The sequence below is a fragment of the Orcinus orca genome, chromosome 3 (genome assembly GCF_937001465.1).
Source record: "Orcinus orca chromosome 3, mOrcOrc1.1, whole genome shotgun sequence".
Classification (NCBI taxonomy): Eukaryota; Metazoa; Chordata; class Mammalia; order Artiodactyla; family Delphinidae; genus Orcinus; species Orcinus orca.
In genome coordinates, this window is record NC_064561.1 from 73,155,849 (window position 1) to 73,177,456 (window position 21,608).

Here is a 21,608-nt window from a genome sequence, read left to right on the forward strand (position 1 = left end):
CAGGCCAACATCACTGGTTGGGTTTTTAAAGTTCTTTGGAGCCATTCATCACGCCCAAGAAAACATTCTCATAAGGTGAAATTTTTAAAAAATCATTACAAGTAATCACCATTCTAAGTCTGAGAACCAGCAATATCACCACAGACAAATACAAAGAGAAAACACAAGTTTCTCTTACTTATCCAATTCAAAAATAAAAAGAAGAATATGTATAAAATATACAACTGTTTCCTTTTAAGAAACCCTTTCTGGGCTTCCCTGGTGGCGCAGTGGTTGAGAGTCCGCCTGCCGATGCAGGGGACACGGGTTCATGCCCCGGTCCGGGAAGATCCCACATGCCGTGGAGCGGCTGGGTCCGTAAGCCGTGGCCGTTGAGCCTGCGCGTCCGGAGCCTGTGCTCCGCAACGGGAGAGGCCACTGCAGTGAGAGGCCCGCGTACCACAAAAAAAAAAAAAAAAAGAAAGAAACCCTTTCTGAACCACTCAAAACCCATCATTTGCTAGAGAACTGGCAAGTGTGGAAATGTGATAGAGGATTTACAAAGATTGAATTTCCTATGAAATAACTCTTCCCAAATTAAACAAGGCTTTGTTATCTGAAAAAAATCTCTAAAAGAGAAGCATTTCTATGAAGATATTCCCTACACCATTGCCCTACGCTGTAAGAACGGTAGCTGCAAAGCCCTATAACATAACATTTTCCTTCTGACCTTCTCAAGTAACTTGAAGGGCTTGATTTTTTAGCTTCAACAGATCAATTCAATCTAGATGATGATTTCTATTTACTTTAACAAGTAACTGGATCTATGCCTGATCTCAATGGGCATCAAGATCCTGAGTGTCTTTAGCAAGAAGAACCTGGTATGATTCCCGGATACTTCTGTGATCAATGGACAGCATTTATATGGAGCATTTAGGAAAGGTAGGCTCACAAAGTCTCATCTGTGGTTAGTTATGATAGAAAGGCACTGGTTAAATTAAACATGGCCTTTCCTTTCAGTGGAATCCTCTATATATCCCACCATTAAAAACCATGAAGTAAAATACTTTACTGACAGCGAAAAATGGTCACCATACATAAAGTGAGAAGATGCAACTGAGCAAAAAAGCATCTACAATATGACTCCAAATATATGTACATACGTACATACTCACAAAATACACATTCACACATACTGCTTTTTAAGTGGGCAGAAGGTATATTTTTCTTCTTTGTACTTTTCTGTGTCTTCCTAATTATAAAACATACTATGCAGTCAGGAAAAAAAATGTATCTATTAACAAGCTAAACAGACCACACAAATGAAACAGGGTGCTATCATTCCCGGAAGAGAGAGAGGCCAGGCTGACCTCTGTGGGGTATGAGTGATCCATAAATGTTAAACCCTTCTATTTAAACCTTGCAGTTTTAAACAAATAGGAAGATGGAAAGAGACTCATTCTCAAGCTTATGTAACAGAGTCACAGTTTAAGACATTTAGAATTACAATGGCCCTCTCTTCTACACACCTGTATCCACAATTGTATGGTCAGTGGCTCAGAAAGCTGGGGTCTCTCAGTGCAGAAGTTTATCTTCTCTACACCGAGTTCTAATTTGCCAAGTTAAGTTTTTAGCTGCTCTTTGCAGACCTTCTGTCTGGAAGAGACTTCCCCCTCCAGGTAGAAGTTGACCTCCAATCTGTAGCTGACTTAGGACAAATAACTGATCAATCAAGTATTATAAACTAATGCTTTCAGGGCAGGGCATGGGAACCATGTAGCAATTTACAGGTCAAATTCCCATCAGTAGCTGGCTACCCTTTTCTTCAAAATATGCAAAGAACACATTGCCTCTTTTAAGCCCTCCAAAATAAACACTGTTTCCTAAACAGAACAAAGAAACACACTCAATTTTGAACAGCAGAGTTGTTCATTCAAAGGTCTAGGACATTCCTAAATAGAACAGCATTCCATATCCTGAATTACCCCACAACACTTCAAAATATAGACTTGGGTTAGAGAACAGCTGTGGCCTCAGAATAAGTGGGAAGCCTGGCCTTGGAAGGACGGCGCCTCACTGCTTCATCTGTACGTTTGAGCAGGTTCCTTCTTACCATTAGTAACCTGGGCTTCCTAATACCCAACCCCGCAAGGCTGCTGGAAAGATTCGATGAAACCACCTACATTATTTCCCAGGTCACCCAACAATGAGCTACTAACGCCTGGAAAACACTCAATAGTTCATAAAATACTTCGTGACTCTCCAAACTGTCAGAAAGAAAACTGACTTGGCTGCATTTCTGGTAAATAATGCAACATTAAAGAGTTACCTGTATTACAGGTATGACCTTAAAAACCTGTATTACAGAGTGACCTTAAGGCAACATTTTTACAACAAAAACTTTTTAAATAATTCCTAAAAAAATGTATCAAACAAACTTTTAAAACTTTTCTATCTGGAACGCCACCAAGTTATGATTTTAAAAAGAGAAAGAAAAGAAAAGCAAATCAGCCAAGAGGGCTGGACCAGTGGTCACAGAAAAGGAAAGGAATCTGACATTAAAAGAACTGTCATGAAACGAAAATGAGTGCCTAATGGATAACAGGTAGAAGGCCTGCAGCAGTGTGATGCTCTGTGGAGTCCTGGCAGAACCTGCCGTGGTCCCTCAGGACACCAAGATTTACAAAAGGCTGGGTGTGGGTGGCTGAAGCCGCGGAGCCACAACATCGAGTAAGTGCCAACCTCAGCCTCTCCTCGGTGGAGGTGATTTACTAGAGATGCCACAAGTGGCCCCTTTCTTTCTCCGACACTCCAAAACTGCCTGCAGAACAGAGGCACGATCAATGCGGTTCTTCTGGGAAGGGTGCCACGGCCCTAAAGACCATCCCATCATACATACCAACTTAGCAGCCAAGTAAGTTGGTCACTGTTAGGAAACATCTGTGTTTAGGAGTAAGGAAACGAGAGAAAGGAGAAGTCCCTGGTGAGAAAGGGTTTTAGGTAGTAACCTGTAGGAGACAAAAGCACTATGTTCCCCTGGGGCTAAGGGCACTGACTAGGATCTCCTATGTGAGCCCAATCAAGGGGCTTCATGTATTCAAAATACCTAGGTAACACTGGGAGGGCACTGTGGGAGAGGTACACAAGCACAACCCAAGTCTTCACCCTCAAGGCACTTATATGTTAGATGCAGAGAGACAAAAGTAAGTGGTCACATTCCTCTGTTGCATGATTTAAGCTGCACTTACTCACATCCTAATCCCACCACTGGTTCACTGTCAACTTCACCACAGGGCCTCAATAGCCTCATCCGTCCTAGCACTAATGTTCACAGGTTTAATATCAAAACAAGGCTGAAAGAAAACCACTAACAAATAGGATAATGCAAGGGCTGAATTACAAACAGAAAGAACAGACAAGAGGCTAATGTCTGTGGCTACAAAGATCTATGTAAGGCACATGAGCTCCACTTCCTCTCCAGTCTGCCCTGCACCCCCATCCCACACAAATGATCCTTCCTACGGCCACTGATGACCTCCATGTTGCTTAATGCGTGATCATCTTTTGGTACTCATCTTACTTGGAGTGTCAGCAGAACTGATTCCTCTCTCCCTTTTTTTAAAAAAATTATTTATTTAATTTATTTATTTTTGGCTGCATTGGATTTTCGTTGCTGCGCACAGGCTTTCTCTACTTGCAGCGAGCGGGGGCTACCCTTTCGTTGCAGTGTGCGGGCTTCTCATGGCAGTGGCTTCTCTTGTTGCAGAGCACGGGCTCTAGGCTCACACGCTTCAGTAGTTGTGGCACGTGGGCTCAGTAGTTGTGGCTCATGGGCTCAGTAATTGTGGCTCATGGGCTCTAGAGCACAGGCTCAGTAGTTGTGATGCATGGGCTTAGTTGCTCCGCAACATGCGGGATCTTCCCAGACCAAGGCTCGAACCCACGTCCCCTGCATTGGTAGGCGGATTCTTAACCACTGCGCCACCAGGAAAGCCCCCTCTCTCCCTTTTAAAACATCATCTTCTTCTGGATTCTGTGTACAACACTGGCCTGATTTTCTTCCTATTTCACTATAAAGTCTTTCTCAGTCTTCTGCCAACACCTCCTCTTCTATCCTACCCCTAAATGGACCGGGTTCTGAGCCCTCTTCTCTTCTCACACTATAATTTCTGCCTGGGTAACCTCATCTATTACATTGGCTTGGTTCCATACACATCTATGTCTCCCCAATTATCTACAACCCAGACACAAAACTACCTTCTTAGGGTTGACACTGGGATGTCTCGTAGCAACGCACATTTAACAATATCCACACCAGAAAGCTTGATCCCTGCACACCAATCCTGTTCCTTTCCCACACTTCCCCAGCTCAGTAAATGTCACTCCCAACCACCCAGTTCCTCGGGTCCTAAACCTGAAAGTCATACTTAACACTCCCTGCTCTTCTTCCTCACCACCCATCACCACTCCTCCCTTGTAGAGAAACTTGGGTTTTCTCTTGATATTTTTATTCCCTGTAAGTGTTATGTGTGGCATCATTGGTTCCTGCTCATGTAAACTACTAAAAGCAGCTCCAACCTCTATACCTCTCTGCTTCCCCTTTGTCATTATCCAGGCCAGAATCTCCTGCTGTGTCCACCTAGTAATGATGTCTCACCTGGATGAATGCAACAGCCTCCTTACTATTCTCCTCATGTAATTTTTTGCCCCCTCCCGCCTCCACTTCATCCTCTAAGTCCTCAGACAGCCTGCCCACTTCCCATAACACCATGTCCTCACCCCTCCTGTCCTCTTCCTGTCACCTTTCTGGGCCGCCATATTGATGCATGTGAATGTCCTGGCTGATGCTCTCAAGAACATCAATGATGCCAAAGAGATGCAAACACCAGGCTCTTACTAGACTGTGCTCCAAAGTCATCATCCAGTTTCTAACAGTAATAACGAAGAATGGTTACATTGGCGAATTTGAAATCACTGATGACCACAGAGCTGGGAAAATGGTTGTGAACGTCATGGGCAAGTTAAACAAGTGTGTAGTGATCAGTCCCAGATTTGATGTGCAACTCAAAGATCTAAAAAAATGGCAGATTGCCCATTTGGTTTCATTATACTGACAACTTCAGCTGGCATCATGGACAAAGAAGCAGCAAAACAAAACACAGGAAAGAAAATCCTGGGATTCTTTTCCTAGGGATGTAGTACACACGTGCAAATGAAATGTCTCAATGGACAAAGGAAATAAAAGAAAAAGAAAATGCATCAGCTTATCAGTTCCTTGGAGAGGTCTTCCCTGACAGCTCTCCTCCAACTGAATTCAGTTTTCCCATTTTCTCTCTCTCAACTGTCTCTTCTGCTGGAGAGGCAGTATCCACACTGGCAAATGGAAGGGATTGCCTGGGTCAAATCCCAACTCCACTGCGGGGCCCTGGGTAAATCACTTAATCTAAACTCTGGTACCCTTACCTGTAAAATGAGGTAAATATTCTCTGAAAGACAGGGTTTTGTGAGGATTAAATGAATAAATACATGTAAAGTCCTTACAACATAGCCTGGCCCAAAGCTGGAGTGCTCACCAAGCATTAGCTATTAGGATGTTTCTTCATGGCACTTAACCATAACTGGCAATTATACATGCGTTATTTTCTTTGTTTATGCTCTCCCTCCCCTACTATACTGTAAGTGTTAGCTCCAGTTCCAGTATGGCACTAATGTTTTTTGCCCCCCTGTCCTTGGCTTCCCCACTTCTTCAGTGAAAGGGATGACTAGGTGACCTCTCGGGTACCTCACAGTTCTAATCTCTAACAGACTAAAGAGGCCTCTTACAGAGAAGTAATGAGAGGTAAGGTTAGAGACTGTGGGCAGCTTTGAAAACCTCTGAGAAGATGATGTCTTGTAAGATGTAACAGAAAGGAACTGGGATTTTCTGAGCAGATACCAACTTGGTCACAATAAAACAGCATGCAGGCCAATGAAGGCAGAGAGGGCCTAGAGGTAAAAAGCCATGAGGAAGCTCCTTCCGGAGCGCTAGGGGGAGGAGAGGTGCACCCAGACCAAGCACAGTCACTGACCAGTTCCTGGTGACTGATCACCAAGATAATTCTTCAGTTTCATGTCTGGATGCTTGAGAGAATGGTGGTCCTGAGACAAACAAACAAGTTTCTTTTAGGAAACTTTCTTGTAGGAAAGACAGAAAGACACTAAGAGTTTGCTTTCAGATACCTTAAACCTGAGGCAACACTGAACGAGGGAGAGAGCAGCACAAGGACCCTCCATGCCAATCTTCAGCCCAGCTCACTGAACCAACCTTAGGGCCCTCACTTGCCCCACACATTACAAATAAGATGTGCCCTCTTTCTCCCTGTCCCTGACCTGTGCCACCTGCCAACCCCTCCCCCGTAGCTCCTTCCTTCAAAAAAACCTATCAGACCTATCAAAACTCCCCCTTCTCCAGGCAGACTTCCTGGATTACACCTTTCAGCTTCTTAATATTTCAGATTTTAGTGCCCAGTTAGCATGACAATTTTAAAAATCAACTATCAGGACTTCCCTGGTGGTCCAGTGGGTAAGACTCCGTGCTCCCAATTCAGGGGGCCCGGGTTTGATCCCTGGTCAGGGAACTAGATCCCACATGCATGCCGCAACTAAGAAGTCCGCGTGCCACAAGTAAAGATCCCGCATGCCGCCACTAAGACCCGGCACAACCGAAATAAATAAATAAATAAATAAATATTTTTAAAAATCAACTATCAATATCTTAATGCAAGGCAGATGTTCCACCTCCCCAACAAAACTGGGAATTCTTCTGGGCAGGAACGGAATCAGTTGCTTCTTTTGCATCTTCCTCCTTCCACGCCTTGGGCCCAGAGCAGTGCCAGCCCCTCAGTGGTTGCCGGCTCAAGGACCTCGCTACGCTCTCTGATCCTGACAGAGCCAGGCCCTCTGGCTCTCAGTGGGGAGACCATGTGGCTCCCAGCCCAGCCCCAACTGGGTCTGCTCCAGGCACCTGGTGCGTGTCCATGGTCAGTGCTACAGTGGCAAGGACAGGGCATTTGAAGTCAGTTTGATGAATGATATGGTAGAAGGCCACAATCCTGCCTCACTGGCTGAGAGCACAGGAGCAAACTGATTCATTAGTGGCGTTTGCTGTTTTGATAAGACTGATTTTAATGATACAATTAAATGATGTCTGATTGCTCAACAGTGATACCTGGGTTGCTCCCACACAAGCACAGCTCTGTTTGTCCTAGCTGGTGAACAGCCCCTTTCTCAGGGAAGTATTGTCAAACCCATCTAAGGCAGAAAAGTAATCCAACAAGCAGTCCTTGGAAAGCAAGATATCTCCCAGAAGAAATAAAAAAGTAAACACAAAACACCTTTCTATATCACAGTAGGATCTAAAAATGTTGCTGTGGGAACCAGAGATGAGTCTGGCGCCTACTAACTGTGACATGACCCTGTGTGACCACAGCAAGTCCATGATCACAGTCTGGTTCAGTGTCCTTCTGTAAAATTCAGAGGACTAATTTTAGTGAATTAGTTAGAATGGCCCATTCCAGCCTGGATCAGAAGGGCAATATGATGGTAAATTATCTGCAAAACAGGGAAGAGGATGCATTGCTTTGTTTTGTTTAAAAGGATGTAGAGAAAAGAGCAACACACAGAGAGCTCAGAGCCAAGGTGAGCTCTGGTAGGCCACGTGCCTCCTGAGGTGAGAAAGCCACTGGTCACCACCTGGCCACAGGAACATGACTGCAGCGTTGTAGTTACTGCTCGGAAGAGCTGATAAAGAGTTGATAAAGCCTCTTCATCAGGCACCCAAGGTCCGTATTTCAAAACAGCTGAGTGCAAGTTTCTATGTCATGGCCCTAATGCACCAAAACTCTATTGACAAAACTCTTGCTGTGCAAACCTAAACACTATTGATAATGGCTGTACTGAAACAATGGAGTGGCATACCAAAGAAAAACAGAAACAGAGCAGAAAACACGACCAAAATACTTTTAAGTGATTACTTAAGGTCTCCTTTAAATTATTTTCTGTAATTATCGAGCCAGCAGTCCATTGTTATTAATTCATATTCAGCCTATTTAAGCGGTACCAGCAACACAGGCTGAAAACAAATGCCTCAGTAATTTCCTAACTTTTGAGTGTTATTTTCTTGTCAGTTAAATTTAAAGCAGCCCATTTGTGACCACATTATACCAAGTTAATCTCATCTAAAGTGCTTCACAAACCCTAACAGCTACGCTAAGGTTTTATACTAATGAAAGCAATTTACATAAATGAAATTTATGTCAATGCATTTCATGACAAATTTTTTATTTTATAATAATTATAGTACTTATATGATAACATCTGTTGATAGTCACAGTCTAAACCTGGCAAAGATTTAAACCCACAACATTTTCCATGCATCATGTACATTATCTGTGAAAAGCAATAAAAAAAAGTAATGAATGCATTAATCATACCAATATCATCTGCAAAGCATAAATCTGAAATACCTTTCACGTCAGCTCAAACTGCGTTTTATTTTTTACACACCTGATTTTACGCCATCTGTAAAAGGGCAAGACAAAGACTTTTGAGGAAATTATATTTCTTGGCTGTTTGACTTTTACAAAATACTCAGGCGAAGTTGTGTAAACAGAAGGTTTACTATACTACTAAGAAAAAACGATGCAGTTAAAAGTCCATTTTTATTAAAGGACGGTGTAATCACCACAACATTTTCACACTGCAGTGTGGTGTCATATCTGCATTTTTTACACCTGTTTTACATTTCCCTCCGTCTATCTATCACATGTGTTTTTACAAATACACATCAGCTCTAAACCTCTTCTATGACATAAACAGCAGAAGCAAGACTCCAAATGATAACATTTTAGGCTCTAATTTCCCTACCCTGGTGGACACCAAACCAACGTCCCAGCCACCACCTGACAACATCAGCGTGTCCTGCCAGGGACTCCCCGGGACTCCAGGAATAACTTCAAAGTGAAAACCAACATGAAAACACCACGCAGATATTCCTACCAGCTTCCCAAATTTTAGGTAAAGTTTACTAAAAGGTAGCATCTCTACTCTCTACTCCAATGACAACTGTGAACACTTTCTCAGGTTTCTAGTTGGCTAAAAAAGCCCATCAGGGGCTTCCCTGGTGGCGCAGTGGTTGAGAGTCCACCTGCCAATGCAGGGGACACGGGTTCGTGCCCCGGTCCGGGAAGATCCCACATGCCGCGGAGCGGCTAGGCCCATAAGCCATGGCCGCTGAGCCAGCACGTCCGGAACCTGTGCTCCGCAATGAGAGAGGCCACGACAGTGAGAGGCCCACATAACGCAAAAAAAAAAAAAAAAAAAAAAAGCCCATCAGTGGGCACATGTTAAGAGCAAGCAACTGGTGTGATAATCAGACAGGTTTTCACTTTCCCTGGCTCCCAGACACACAGATAATAGCCTAAACTTTAAAAGCAAAATGACACTTTCTAACCTATATGATGCCGAAGCCTTAAGAACATCCTCACTGAGAGTGTTTCTTTACCCTCACCAGGCAGTGAATATCCACTTTCAAGAGTACTCAGATGTGACATTTATATTACTGAATTACTGACTCATAACTTAATGAACAATAAAAACTGAACTAATTCGTTCACAAGGAGAGTGCCTGAGACCTCCACCCATGTCCTGCCAGGATCGTTAAGATTTTCATTAACAGTTGTCTGTCTCCTGGTATCAACAAGCCTTTGACTTCACTAAGTGTTTCAGAATGTTAACCATAAGCCTATTATCAAATTCCTCAATAAAACATCTTTACAGAGTAAGTCAGCAACAGTAACTTTCAACTGCTCTACAGCAGGAGCCCCAGGACAGGAATAGAAACCATTTTACAAACCCCAAACTCACATATGGTGGGTGTTACTGCTGCTAGACACACAGAACCCCACTCCTCCACCATCGCCACCACCGCCGAGGCCATTCAGAAGCCCCCTCCCTACTCCAGTGCCAGAAATCTTTTAACAGCAGCAGTTACATTAACCAAAATGTGATGAACAAGACAAAGCACAAATAGAGCTTGGACCCTGCCCTGTGAGAGATACTCAACTTGGACAAGCTATTAGACTGAACCATGTAAAAGAGCCATTTTTGTAGGTCAAATCTGGCTGAATATCAGCCAGTTCGTAAGATTCCATCTAACAAAATCAAATACCCTGCAGGCAGGCCCACCTAATAAGGCACAGATAAGGTCCAGGAGCTCCTCCTGGAACGCAGAGAATTACAGTTCTTTTTCACAAAGCTCAGTCCCTCTCTCATGAATCAAACCTGCTCTCCATTACCAAGTGGAAAATCCTTATCTCCTCCAGCCAGAACTCTTCATTCACCCAAAAGGTACCAAACTAGGTCAGCTGACGCACCCCCACTCTTACCTATTCCTGATACTAAGTTTGTTTCTGCACTGAACAGGGGTGGTCCAGTATCCAAGAAGGAGAGACTGGGGACAGCCTTCCCAGGGGGCTGTGATGCCGCCTGGCCCACCTGGGCTCCTGCCCTGGGGGGCTCCACCTGCTGGCATCTGGAGTAGCTGTTGCCCGGGTTCAAAGCCTCATCTTCTAAACCTGCTTCCAAAGCATAAAATTTCCTCTGATTTTTTTTTTTTTTTTTTTTGGCTGCGTTGGGTCTTCGTTGCCACATGGGCTTTCTCTAGTTGCGGCGAGTGGGGGCTACTCTATTGCAGTGAGCGGACTTCTCATTGCAGTGGCTTCTCTTGTTGCAGAGCACGGGCTCTAGGAGCATGGGCTTCAGTAGTTGTGGCTTGCAGGCTCAGTAGTTGTGGCTCACGGGCTTCAGCAGTTGTGGCTCGCGGGCTCTAGAGCGCAGGCTCAGTAGTTGTGGTGCACGGGCTTAGTTGCTCTGCAGCAATGTGGGATCTTCCTGGACCAGGGCTCGAACCCGTGTCCCCTGCATTGGCAGGCGTATTCTTAACCATTGTGCCACCATGGAAACCCATTTCCTCTGATTTTGTAAGCTTCCCACTTGTCCCTACATGACAATGCCTAACAAAATGTATCTTTATGGAAGGCTCACACCCACGTTTCTAACTGACATTTTGTTCTTTCAACACTATCACCCTGCAGTTGCCAAACACCTAAGAATACGTTTACATGTCACTCAGAGACCTCTCCCTCCTTATGTCTACATGAACAGAAAAAAAAGCAAAACTCCTTTACAAATGCCAACCCCACCCTAAGTCCAAGTACTCCAAGTGTTGAAATTTCCTGCCTCAGCCCTGGCACCGCCATGCTCGGAACACCCATAGAGTCTCACCATTACCTTTGCACCACCACCGAGGAAAGACAGTGGGCTAACAGCAACCAAAACCCACGGCCACTTCATCCACCTACGCCATTAGGATCCCTCGGGAATTTTCACATTTATATTCGCTAAGTATTTGCGCCGATCTGAGCTATCAAATGCATGTGGACTCTTTGGAACTAACCATATCTTGGAATAAAACCTCTAAGAGGAAAAAAGTCCAAATATATTTTACTAGCTACTTCTTATGGTAAAACCTAGAATAACCCAAAGCTTTGAGAAGTAGCTTTTCCATCCAGGGTCAATGAAAAGGTTTCTAAAATGTATGGTTCAATTTCTATAGTAATAAAAGAAATGGATTCTAAAGCAAACTTATAATACCATTTCACACATGCTACATAAGCAAACCACTTAAAAACTGTAACACCCGGGACTTCCCTGGTGGCCCAGTGGTTGAGATTCCACGCTTCCACTGCAGGGGGCACGGGTTCCATCCCTGGTCAGGAACTAATATCCCACACGCTGCAAGGCACGGCCAAAAAAGTAACACCCAACAAGTGTAATCTTACTCCTGAAGATTTATTGTAAGTAAAAAGACAAGACTGTGTAAAGAACTGGAAAATGAGGGCTTCCCTGGTGGCGCAGTGGTTGAGAGTCCGCCTGCCAATGCAGGGGACACGGGTTCATGCCCCGGTCCAGGAAGATCCCACATGCCGTGGAGCGGCTGGGCCCGTGAGCCATGGCCGCTGAGCCTGCGCGTCCGGAGCCTGTGCTCCGCAACGGTAGAGGCCACAACAGTGAGAGGACCCCGTACCGAAAAAAAAAAAAAAAAAAGAACTGGAAAATGTTCATACCCTATTGAGCAAAAAAACAGAACATTTTTTACCTATATATTCAGCAAAGACTAAAAAAAAATACATGCTAATACCCAGTGTGAAGTCTCTTAGGGGAGATGGGGGTCATCAGCTCTGACCATGGCTCCCTCCAGCGTGTAAAGCTGAGGCCAGGAGAGGTGCTGTCACATGCAGCACAGTGGGTCTCCCCTAACTCCTGCTAAGGGCAGGGCTGCAGTGAGGGAGACATGGTCTTAGCAAGGCATACACACGCATGTGGAAATGCCTGCTCACAATAAAAAGTTACAGGTCCACAGGCTAGAGTGGACATCCTCTCATACCCATCTGGCATACACGGGGGACTGTACCTAGAAGATAAATTTCTAGATTCGTACGATGGGTATTGGTGGACAATGGGTATTTTAAAAGTTGATACACATCACCCAATTGCTCTCCAAAAAGGTTATATTACTTGACACTCCGACCTCTTCACTTTCCATCTCCCACATCACAACTGCACTTCCCTCCTCACCAGCTTAGACTCCAAAGTCCAATGTTTTGACCCTCCCTTGCACACATCCTTAGTTTCCTTGCCCCCTGTTCCTCCACTGCATTCATCTGCCAAAAGTTCAGCCCTTGTTAACAGCTCATACAACTCAAAATCAAAAAAAACAAACAACCCATTCAAAACCTGGGCTGAAGACCTAAATAGACCTTTCTCCAAAGAAGACATACAGATGGCCAACAGGCACATGAAAAGATGCTCAACATCACTAATTATTAGAGAAATGCAAATCAAAACTACAATGAGGTATCACCTCACACCAGTTAAGAATGGCCACCAAGAAACCTACAAATAACAAATGCTGGAGAGGGTGTGGAGAAAACGAAACCTTCCTACACTGTTAGTGGGAATGTAAATTGGTGCAGCCACTATGGAAAACAGTTTGGAGGTTTCCTCAAAAAAACTAAAAATAGAGTTGCCATATGATCCAGCAATCCCACTCCTGAGCGTATATCAGGACAAAACTATAATTCAAAAAGATACATGCATCCCCCGATGTTCACTGCAGCACTATTTACAATAGTCAAGACATGGAAACAACGTAAATGTCCACTGACAGAGGAATGGACAAAGAAGATGTGGTACATATATACAATGGAATATTACTCAGCCATAAGAAAGAGTGAAATAATGCCATTTGCAACAACATGGATGGACCTAGAGATTATCATACTAAGTGAAGTAAGTCAGAAAGAGAAAGACAAATATCATATGCTATCACTTATATGTGGAATCTAAAATACAACATAAATGAACCTATCCACGAAACAGAAAAAGACTCACAGACATAGAGGACAGACTTGTGGTTGCCAAGGAAGAAGGGGGTGGGGGAGGGATAGACTGGGAGTTTGTGTTTAGTAGAAGCAAACTATTACATGGAGAGTGGATAAACAACAAGGTCCTACTGTACAGCACAGGGATATCCTGTGATAAACCATAATAGAAAAGAATATGAAAAAGAATATGTGTGTGTGTGTGCACATGCACGCGTGTATATAGCTGAACCACCATACAGCAGAAATTAACACAACATTGTAAATCAACTATACTTCAATAAAATAAATTAAAAACAAAAAAAGGTCAGCCCTTGTTAAGCCCAACCCTGCACATACTCCAAGCCTGTGCCCAAGCAGCTGAACATGGCTGGACAAAACACACAAGATCTTCACCTTAAATGTTTGCCCATAAATCTCCAGTGACACTGAGAACTGCCCAGCAACTGCCCACATTTCACAGTTCCTTCACTGTCTTAGTCTCTAAGAGGACTATTTCATGCCTTTTCCTATTTTTCCATATCTCCAACACTCCTCCCTCCCACTCCGACTCATTCTCAACTGATGACCTCACTAAAAAAAACAGAAGCAATCAGAAGAGAAAACTACCTCTTCTTCCCAAGGCGAACGTGGCAACCTACCTGCATCTGTACACACACACTCAGCCTTCCTTCCTATCACCATGGAGGTACCACGCCTGCAACTCCACCTGCCCTCTTTTGCCGATCCAGGACAATTATCCCCTCTGACGGCTCTCAAACTGTTATCCCCAGCCTGAACTCTGACCTCATATCACCAACTGCTGATCCAATATTGCCACTGGGGTGACTAGTAAGTATCTCAAACCTGACATGTCCAAAATGGAATTCTTAATTCCCTACCCTGCTCTCCACTCCACTTTCCCCAGCCAAGTAAATGGTACCGGTGGCACCACCAAAACCTTGGGATCATCCTTGACCCTCTCCTTCCCCCACATCCAATCTAACAGCAAGTCTGGACTGTTCTATCTTACAAATAAATGAGAAATCCTGCATTTCTCTCCACATACCACTGCTTCCCCCATAGTCTCTCACCATCTCTTGCCTAGCCTATCACATGGCAACGCATACATTCTGCCTGCTGCCACTCTTGCCCTTCTACCATCTGTTCACAGCAGAACAGCCAGGGTGATCTTTTTAGAACATAAACTGCATCATGGCACTTCTCTGCCTGAAACCCTCCAAGGGCTTTTCTTCACAGAATAAAATCCAAACTCCCTGCACGGCAACAAGGCTCCAGTGCTCTGGCCCCTCCCTCTCTTCAGCCTCTTCTCCTTTCTGTCCGCTCCAGAAACGGGCCCCCTGGCTCTTCCTCAATCACACCAAGATCACTCCTGCTCCAGGAATTTGGTACTTGCTGTCTCTCCACCAGAAATGCTCTTCCTTCGGTCTTCACATGCTCAGCTCCCTCACATTACTCAGGCCTCAGATGTCCCCTCCCCAGAGAGGCCTTTCCAGCCCCCTCCACCTTAAATAGTGTGCTCACCCCTCCGTCACCCCCATCCCAATATCCTACTTTATTCTCCCTCATGACTTCATCACTACATGAAACTATATTATTTGTTCATTTGTTTATTGTCTATCTTCTCTGCTAGAAAGGGAGCTACATGAGCTTAGAATAGTGCCTGGCACAGAGAAGGGGCTTAATAAATATCTGGTAATGAATATTGCTTTTACAATAAAAATTAAACTACTTTAAAAAAATTTAACTGCGTGCACAATTGCCACATTGTGAATAAACTATACATATGGAGAAAGAGTAGAAGAGAATAGGTAAAAAGATGGAAGTAGTTGCAATGGGAAAATTTTTATTTTTATTTCCCATCGTATTTTAATGTTTTATATCATTGCTTTATAATTTTAAAAAATACCTTTTCTGTATTGAAAAATAAATGAAAGATAAGTGAGGATCCATCAATGCCAGAGGGTCATCACTCTAAACATTAGTTGCAAAAAAGGGAAAAGCAGCCCTGACACCTGGGAGCTGGCCTGGACTGCCACCTAGGCCTCCAAGTTGCTAGGAGCCAAACCCAAACCTAGGCCTTGGTGCTGAACAGCAACAGCAACATCAGACAAGGCCACTCTGTGACCATGAAGGATTAGGACAAAAATATAACCACTCTTGTAATGATTATTGTAATCATGACAATAATGTAATGCGGAGTATCACAGATATCACTCTGCAATGATATCTCAACACAAACAAAATGTGAACATTGTCCAAATCACAAAACACCAAGCACCCGCCTCTCCTGGCTAATGAGTGACTGCTGCTTCTTTACCAGTTTCAGCTTTGGCCCCACTTTAGTCCATTCTCCCTCTAGGTAAGATTTATTAAAATAGTGAATCATAGAAGAGCACATTTGCAGACAGCATCCAACCCAGAGCAAAGCTCTGATCCTTAAAGACTCCAAAATCACCAACACCAGCCCAAATCCGGTAGTAAGTCTTTCCAACACCGTCTTCCTGAGATGCCCCACGGTTCCCTATGGCGTGCACTATTCCTCACCGCAACAAGCAATAAGCCTAACTTGTTCAGCTATTGGTATGTTCCTGGTGGTCTTTGGCTGGTGGGCACTGACACTTGTCATGACATCAGTTGCCACTACAGGCCATTACATGCAGAAGTCATAGGAGCCTGGCTAGAAAACCAACCGCAGGATATAATATCAGTGCTGGTTCTCTGAATACGTTCCCTGACGTCAGCTGATTTTCTTGTCGTCTGCCTCTTTCTCCTAAAAGGTGAGTGAAGGGGGTGGGGGGGGAAAGCCAAGAAAATTAAGTGTCCTGGTGAATAACGTTACAATTAATCAAGGACACCCTGCACAGCTTCCCTTCCCCCCACCATTTCCGAAAGTACCCTGAGCACGAGGTTAGAGTGGGGCTGGATGACTGACTCATGGGCAGAGTCTGAGGCAACACTACTCAAGTACTTTAAGCCACATGTTCAAGCCCAATAAATTAGCCCAGGCTTAAAGAAGTCAGGCTGTACACATGTAAGAATTTTAATAAGCTTGGAAAATGCTACCTAGAGCTTATGCACAAGCTTACTGTACCAATGGGATTCCCTGCCACCAGCCACAGAGTGCTAAGCCCCTGACAAGAGCCATCAAGCATGTGGGGCAGCAGGGACAAGGAGTCGGCTTGGTCCAGGTTTCCTCAGGAGCTGGAGACACAGCAGAAGGCTGGTAGCCAGATGGATGGAGACCAGAATAGGGCATGCGGCACAGTGGAGCCAACAGCATTTACTAGGAAAACATGTCAAGGTTTCTTTGGTGGAAATCTGGTCCTCAGACACCCTTCCAGAAACAAGCAAACACTGTAATCAATGTCTGCATTTATCAAATGCTTGTTTGTACCCAGAACTGTGTTATGTACAATAGACAGTTATTTAAGCCAACAGGATCTCTGCCTTCTAGATGCTGACACCTAATATAAATAAAAACAATAAATCTGTCCAGAGGATTATCAAACTAACTGAACAAACATGGAATAGTCTAAAGCACTGACCTTATATAAATGCAATGGAGTAAGAACTGATGGGAGATGACTCTCTAAACAGGGTGGGGCCCTAATGGAACAGTTTCCCTGTTAAGGCTGAATCACAAAGGCAGGGACCAGCTTTTAAGAAAAGCTTCAGGACTTCCCTGGTGGCGCAGTGGTTAAGAATCCGCCTGCCAATGCAGGGGACATAGGTTCGAGCCCTGGTCCGGAAAGATCCCACAGGCTGCGGAGTAACTAAGCCCATGCACCACAACTACTGAGCCTGCGCTCTAGAGCCTGTGAGCCACAACTACTGAAGCCCATGCGCCTAGAGCCCATGCTCCGCAACAAAAGAAGCCATGCAATGAGAAGCCCGCGCACCACAACGAAGACCCAACACAGCCATAAATAAATAAATAAATAAATAAATAAATAAATAAATAAATTTATTAAAAAGAAAAAAGAAAGAAAGAAAAGCTTCAAGGGCTGGCTATTGGGCTTGCAGAAAATGAGCCAATCTGAGAAGAGGGTGCAGCTTGGGAGATGATTTAGAGACAGAAATGCAACTATAAGGAGAAAGAAAACTTGACAACCATCCAAGAAAAGTAGGGGAAATCAGTCAAGCAGGTGTATGTTTCTCAACCGCTTTTACTCATGTCCCCTTCTGATCAGTATAAAAAGCTCACACTCTCTGTTAATGTTATTCAAGATTTGAAAGGAAATTAAATCTCCTAACCAACACCAAATCAGAGCAATAGTGGTTTCAGAATCTGATTTTCCAAATCACACAAATCACCCTCTTCCCCTAGAGCTGAGATTCACCCAGTTGGGTGGTAGCAGCTGTCAACAAGGAAGGAGTAACTATCACTGAATTCTTAAGGAAAAAAGGATTTGGATTTTGGACCCACAGGGCACCGGACAACCAGTAGTATTAAAAGAGTTACAGCCTAAGGTGACAAAAATAGACCATGGCACAAGCAGGAATATGTAATAATTACCTGATTAAAATTTTTGAAAGAGAACTCTTTGTAGATGGCATCTCTCTCACTTAATTCCGACCATCCTGCTGCTTTAAGGTCAAGTATAACTTGGTTCCTCTCCTCTGCTGTCAACCAGTGAGCATCTGCTGACTATGAAAAGAACACATTTAATACCTGAAATGTAGAGGTTTGGTTAAATTCAAATAAATTTACTGCTCTTTACCTTATGTAGAGAGGTGGAAAAAAGTCTTAAGGGCAACAACTTCTAACCATCTTTGATTACTTTGTTCTCAAAATACACAATTCTCAAAAAACAGACAAAAACAAGGCTAGCTCTGAACAGAATCAGCTGTCTCCATTGTATGTGGGTTTATCACCCCTTACATATGCCTCAAACTTTACAATTCAGCTTCTCTGGTTTATTACAGACACAGCTGAGATCAACCATTTCTCCATCTTACCAAAGATCATCACCAAAGGCCAGCACTCCAGGACTTGGGAAACTGCGGCAAACACACCCACCCAAGGAAACCCTGCAAGTCCATCGTCAGAACCAGGATTGGAACCCAGGGCTCTAAACTCCTGGTCTACTGCTCTTTGGATGGTCCCACAGCACCTTAGTAGCCTTCAGTCCTTACTCACATGAGTCTCAACTATCTGGGTTCACCATCCCCTTTCAATTGTAATGAAAACCAATCCTCAAAGAGGAAAAATCAAATGCACATTTACAGGGGATTTTGTATAATAACTTCTGGGTGTCCACAGACCCTCTGGACTACAGGTAAAAAGCCCCTGCTTTAGTGGAACGAGTTTTCTCAGAAACACCGGTAAGACAAACTCCCTCAACTGTCTGGCCAGAGCGCTGCCCAGTCAGAAGCACTTGTGCGCAACTGTCCACCTTGTTCCTACTCATCCTGGTGATGACGTTCCCAAATCCGGAATTCTATTGGTTAACAGGTCCACACTTTCCATGCTATTAGTTTTTTAACTGAAAGAACTCTAAGCAGCATGTCAGACAGAAGATAAGGACACTCTAGGAGAAGTCAGAAGAGCTATGCTCTCGCTCTGGCATAAGTGCCCACCAGTACCTCCTGTCTTCCCTACGTGCAGGGTTACTATCGTCTCAGATGAGGGAGGGACTGGCACCCAGAAAGACTGAACTAATGTGAGGGCTCCTTATCAAAGGGCAACCGGGGGCTGAGCTGTATCCTCTGCCATGAAACTTCAACTCATTCCCACTTCAGAAATCCTACAACCCTTTATCATTGACATCAATGTAATTAAGAAGGCAAAGTAAGTAACCTTAAAGACAACTTATTCTACGAGGAGGACAAAAGGATGCTAATGAGTCAATTTTCTAGTTTCTCTTCCTTGCTAGGCCAGCTACCCTTCCCTACAACTAACAAAAGAGAAAGTGAGAATACCTCTTAATTAAATAAAAACATTTAAAGGCTTGTTATCAAAAACCATTTACTATTAAGAACCAATGTATCGATTAGCTTTACAATGACAGCTCTGAAAAAGTTCACATAAAGACCTGCTACAGGAAACAAGCTAAAATTTTTTTAAATAAATATTTTAACTCAACTCAAACTATTTTGGAATCACTGAGTAGCTGCAAAGAAAACTATTAACCATGTTGTGGGCAATGCAGCAGTCACCCGGAGTCTGTGGAGCACACTCTGAGCTGTTTTCCTCCACCCTCTCCACCATCCACATCCCCAGTGAGGTCAATGTGTGCTCACCACAGATGTCTGCCGAGGAATAGGGACCGTGTTCAGGACTGTGAAATGAAGTCACTTCACTTACATAACACAAATGGTCCCCTTGGGGACATACCCTCTGCAGAACCCTTTGTGGTGGACTTTCTTTTTTTTTCCTGTGGGAGGTGTGGGGAGCGACAGGGAAAGCACAGGATTTGGAGAGCAACCTTGATTCGAAGCCTAGCTTTGTTACTTTCAGCTGTGGGTGCTGAATAAATCACTTAGCCTCTCACTGAGTAGCAGCGTTCTACAGTGGGGATGTTACAGTATCCACCTGCCCAGATTTTTTTAAAGGTTTAAAGAGATCTTAAGTGTGAAGGCACCCAGCAGAGAGTCTGGCATGTGGCAGCCACTCCAATCGCGGCTGTTTATTCATCCCTCCCCAAACCCCACAATTTTACTTGATCACCAGCACCCTAGACACAGGTATGCCTTGGGACACGCCTAGGTGACAGTAAGCACTCATCTTGCGTTCTCACCTTAATGGCCACAAAACAGAGTGCTCATCTTCTCCGTCATCGAGTTATTTTACATTTCTTCTATTAAAGAATTTCAAACTGCCAAATGGGCTCTGGCAAGCAATCTAAGAAAATGAAATGGTGAGTTTAATGCAGTATTTTCCCACTAGGTGGTGCTGCAAGTTAAAACTTTCCCTCAAGTTAACTTACCCCCCAATATGTTAACTTCTAAAGCGGGGAAACGGACGGGACGCCCCTCGGAAGAGGAAAGAATCAATGTGCAACCAAAAAAATAATTTATTGGTAATTCCTCAAAACAATTAACACCAAGGCAAATGAGTTAATTCAACATTCAGTGCCCCGTTCAGAGCCGAGACGGAGACGGTGCCTGCTCTCACCGAGCGCACAATCTAGAGGACCCAACGCCACCTTAATCACATAAAGAGTCCCTAACCGTGAAATATTTTCACAACTACTTTTCGTATTCACTTTTTTTTTTTAACGAAAGTCGTCCTGGTTTGTTTTCCGGTTGGCAATTTCGTAGGCTACGACGGAATTCTAGGCCAAGGGAAAACTGTCAGATGCTGCGGCCACCCTTGTCTCAGACCAGAGCGTCGGGCAGGTGCGAGGTGCCCAAACGTGCCTACCCAAAGTCCCAGCCCAAAGGCCCGGCCCACTTCGGGGCCTGCGCCGGTCCCTCCGCCCCTCGGCCGGCACGGCGGGGCCTCGCCCTCCTCCCGCACCGCTAGCCCTCGGCACTCACCATGGCCGCGAGGCTCTGGCTCCTGCCCTGCAGCGCCGCGAACCAACGCCGCGTCGCCCCTCGCGCCCCCAGGGCCGCAGCCATAATCTCTGGCCGAGGGCTGCCCGGCGCGCTGCCTGACCGCCCCTGCCCGAAGTCAGGGGCCGAGCCGGCAGCTCCCAGCCACGGCCCAGGACTTCCCGCACAACCCGGCCCCGCGCCGCGCAGGCCCAGACGCGGACCTGCCCCGGAAGGCCCCCAGATGCTACAATGGCCGGCGACGCTGCTGGCATCTAGGCGGACGCGCGGCAGGCCCCCGGCAGGCCTCCGCAGGCCCAGATGCTGTCAACCCCGGCTCTGCGGCCCGTCCTCGTCATCCCTGCCCGGTGCTGGGTCTCCCGCCTGTGCGAGAGCGGTAGGCGTGCTGGCGAGGCGATGAGGATGGACCTCCGCCTCGCTCTTCGGTGTCCGGGCCTCGGGTTGTCGCCGACCGTCTGACCGCACTGGGCTCCCTTCTGGGCGGTGGGGCGAACAGTCCGCGCAGGCGGGAGGACGTCGCGGGCAGGGGCAGGAACAGATGAGCTGCAGAGGGGCGGGGGGTGATTGGGGACCACTCCCCTCTGCTTGGGGTTGAGTGAACCATAGTGATCCGCACAAGGGCCTTATAAGGCAGGGGGCCGCCGG

General features: G+C 45.1%; 1 protein-coding gene across 2 annotated transcripts in view; it reads right to left on the reverse strand.

Moving 5' to 3' along the window:
• Positions 1–21,079, reverse strand: part of PCBD2 (pterin-4 alpha-carbinolamine dehydratase 2) — a 49,850-nt gene extending 28,771 nt beyond the window's left edge. The window contains exons 1-2 of one of the 2 annotated variants that reach the window (XM_004282110.4): positions 20,946–21,079; positions 17,980–18,111 (exon numbers count right to left, since the gene is read on the reverse strand). In XM_004282110.4, coding sequence (XP_004282158.1) covers positions 17,980–18,111; positions 20,946–21,029 — 216 coding nt within the window. In that variant the 5' untranslated portion in view covers positions 21,030–21,079. The remainder of the gene's footprint in view (positions 1–17,979; positions 18,112–20,945) is intronic. The other variant, XM_033409872.2, reaches the window with a different exon arrangement.
• Positions 21,080–21,608: the final 529 nt, after the last annotated feature.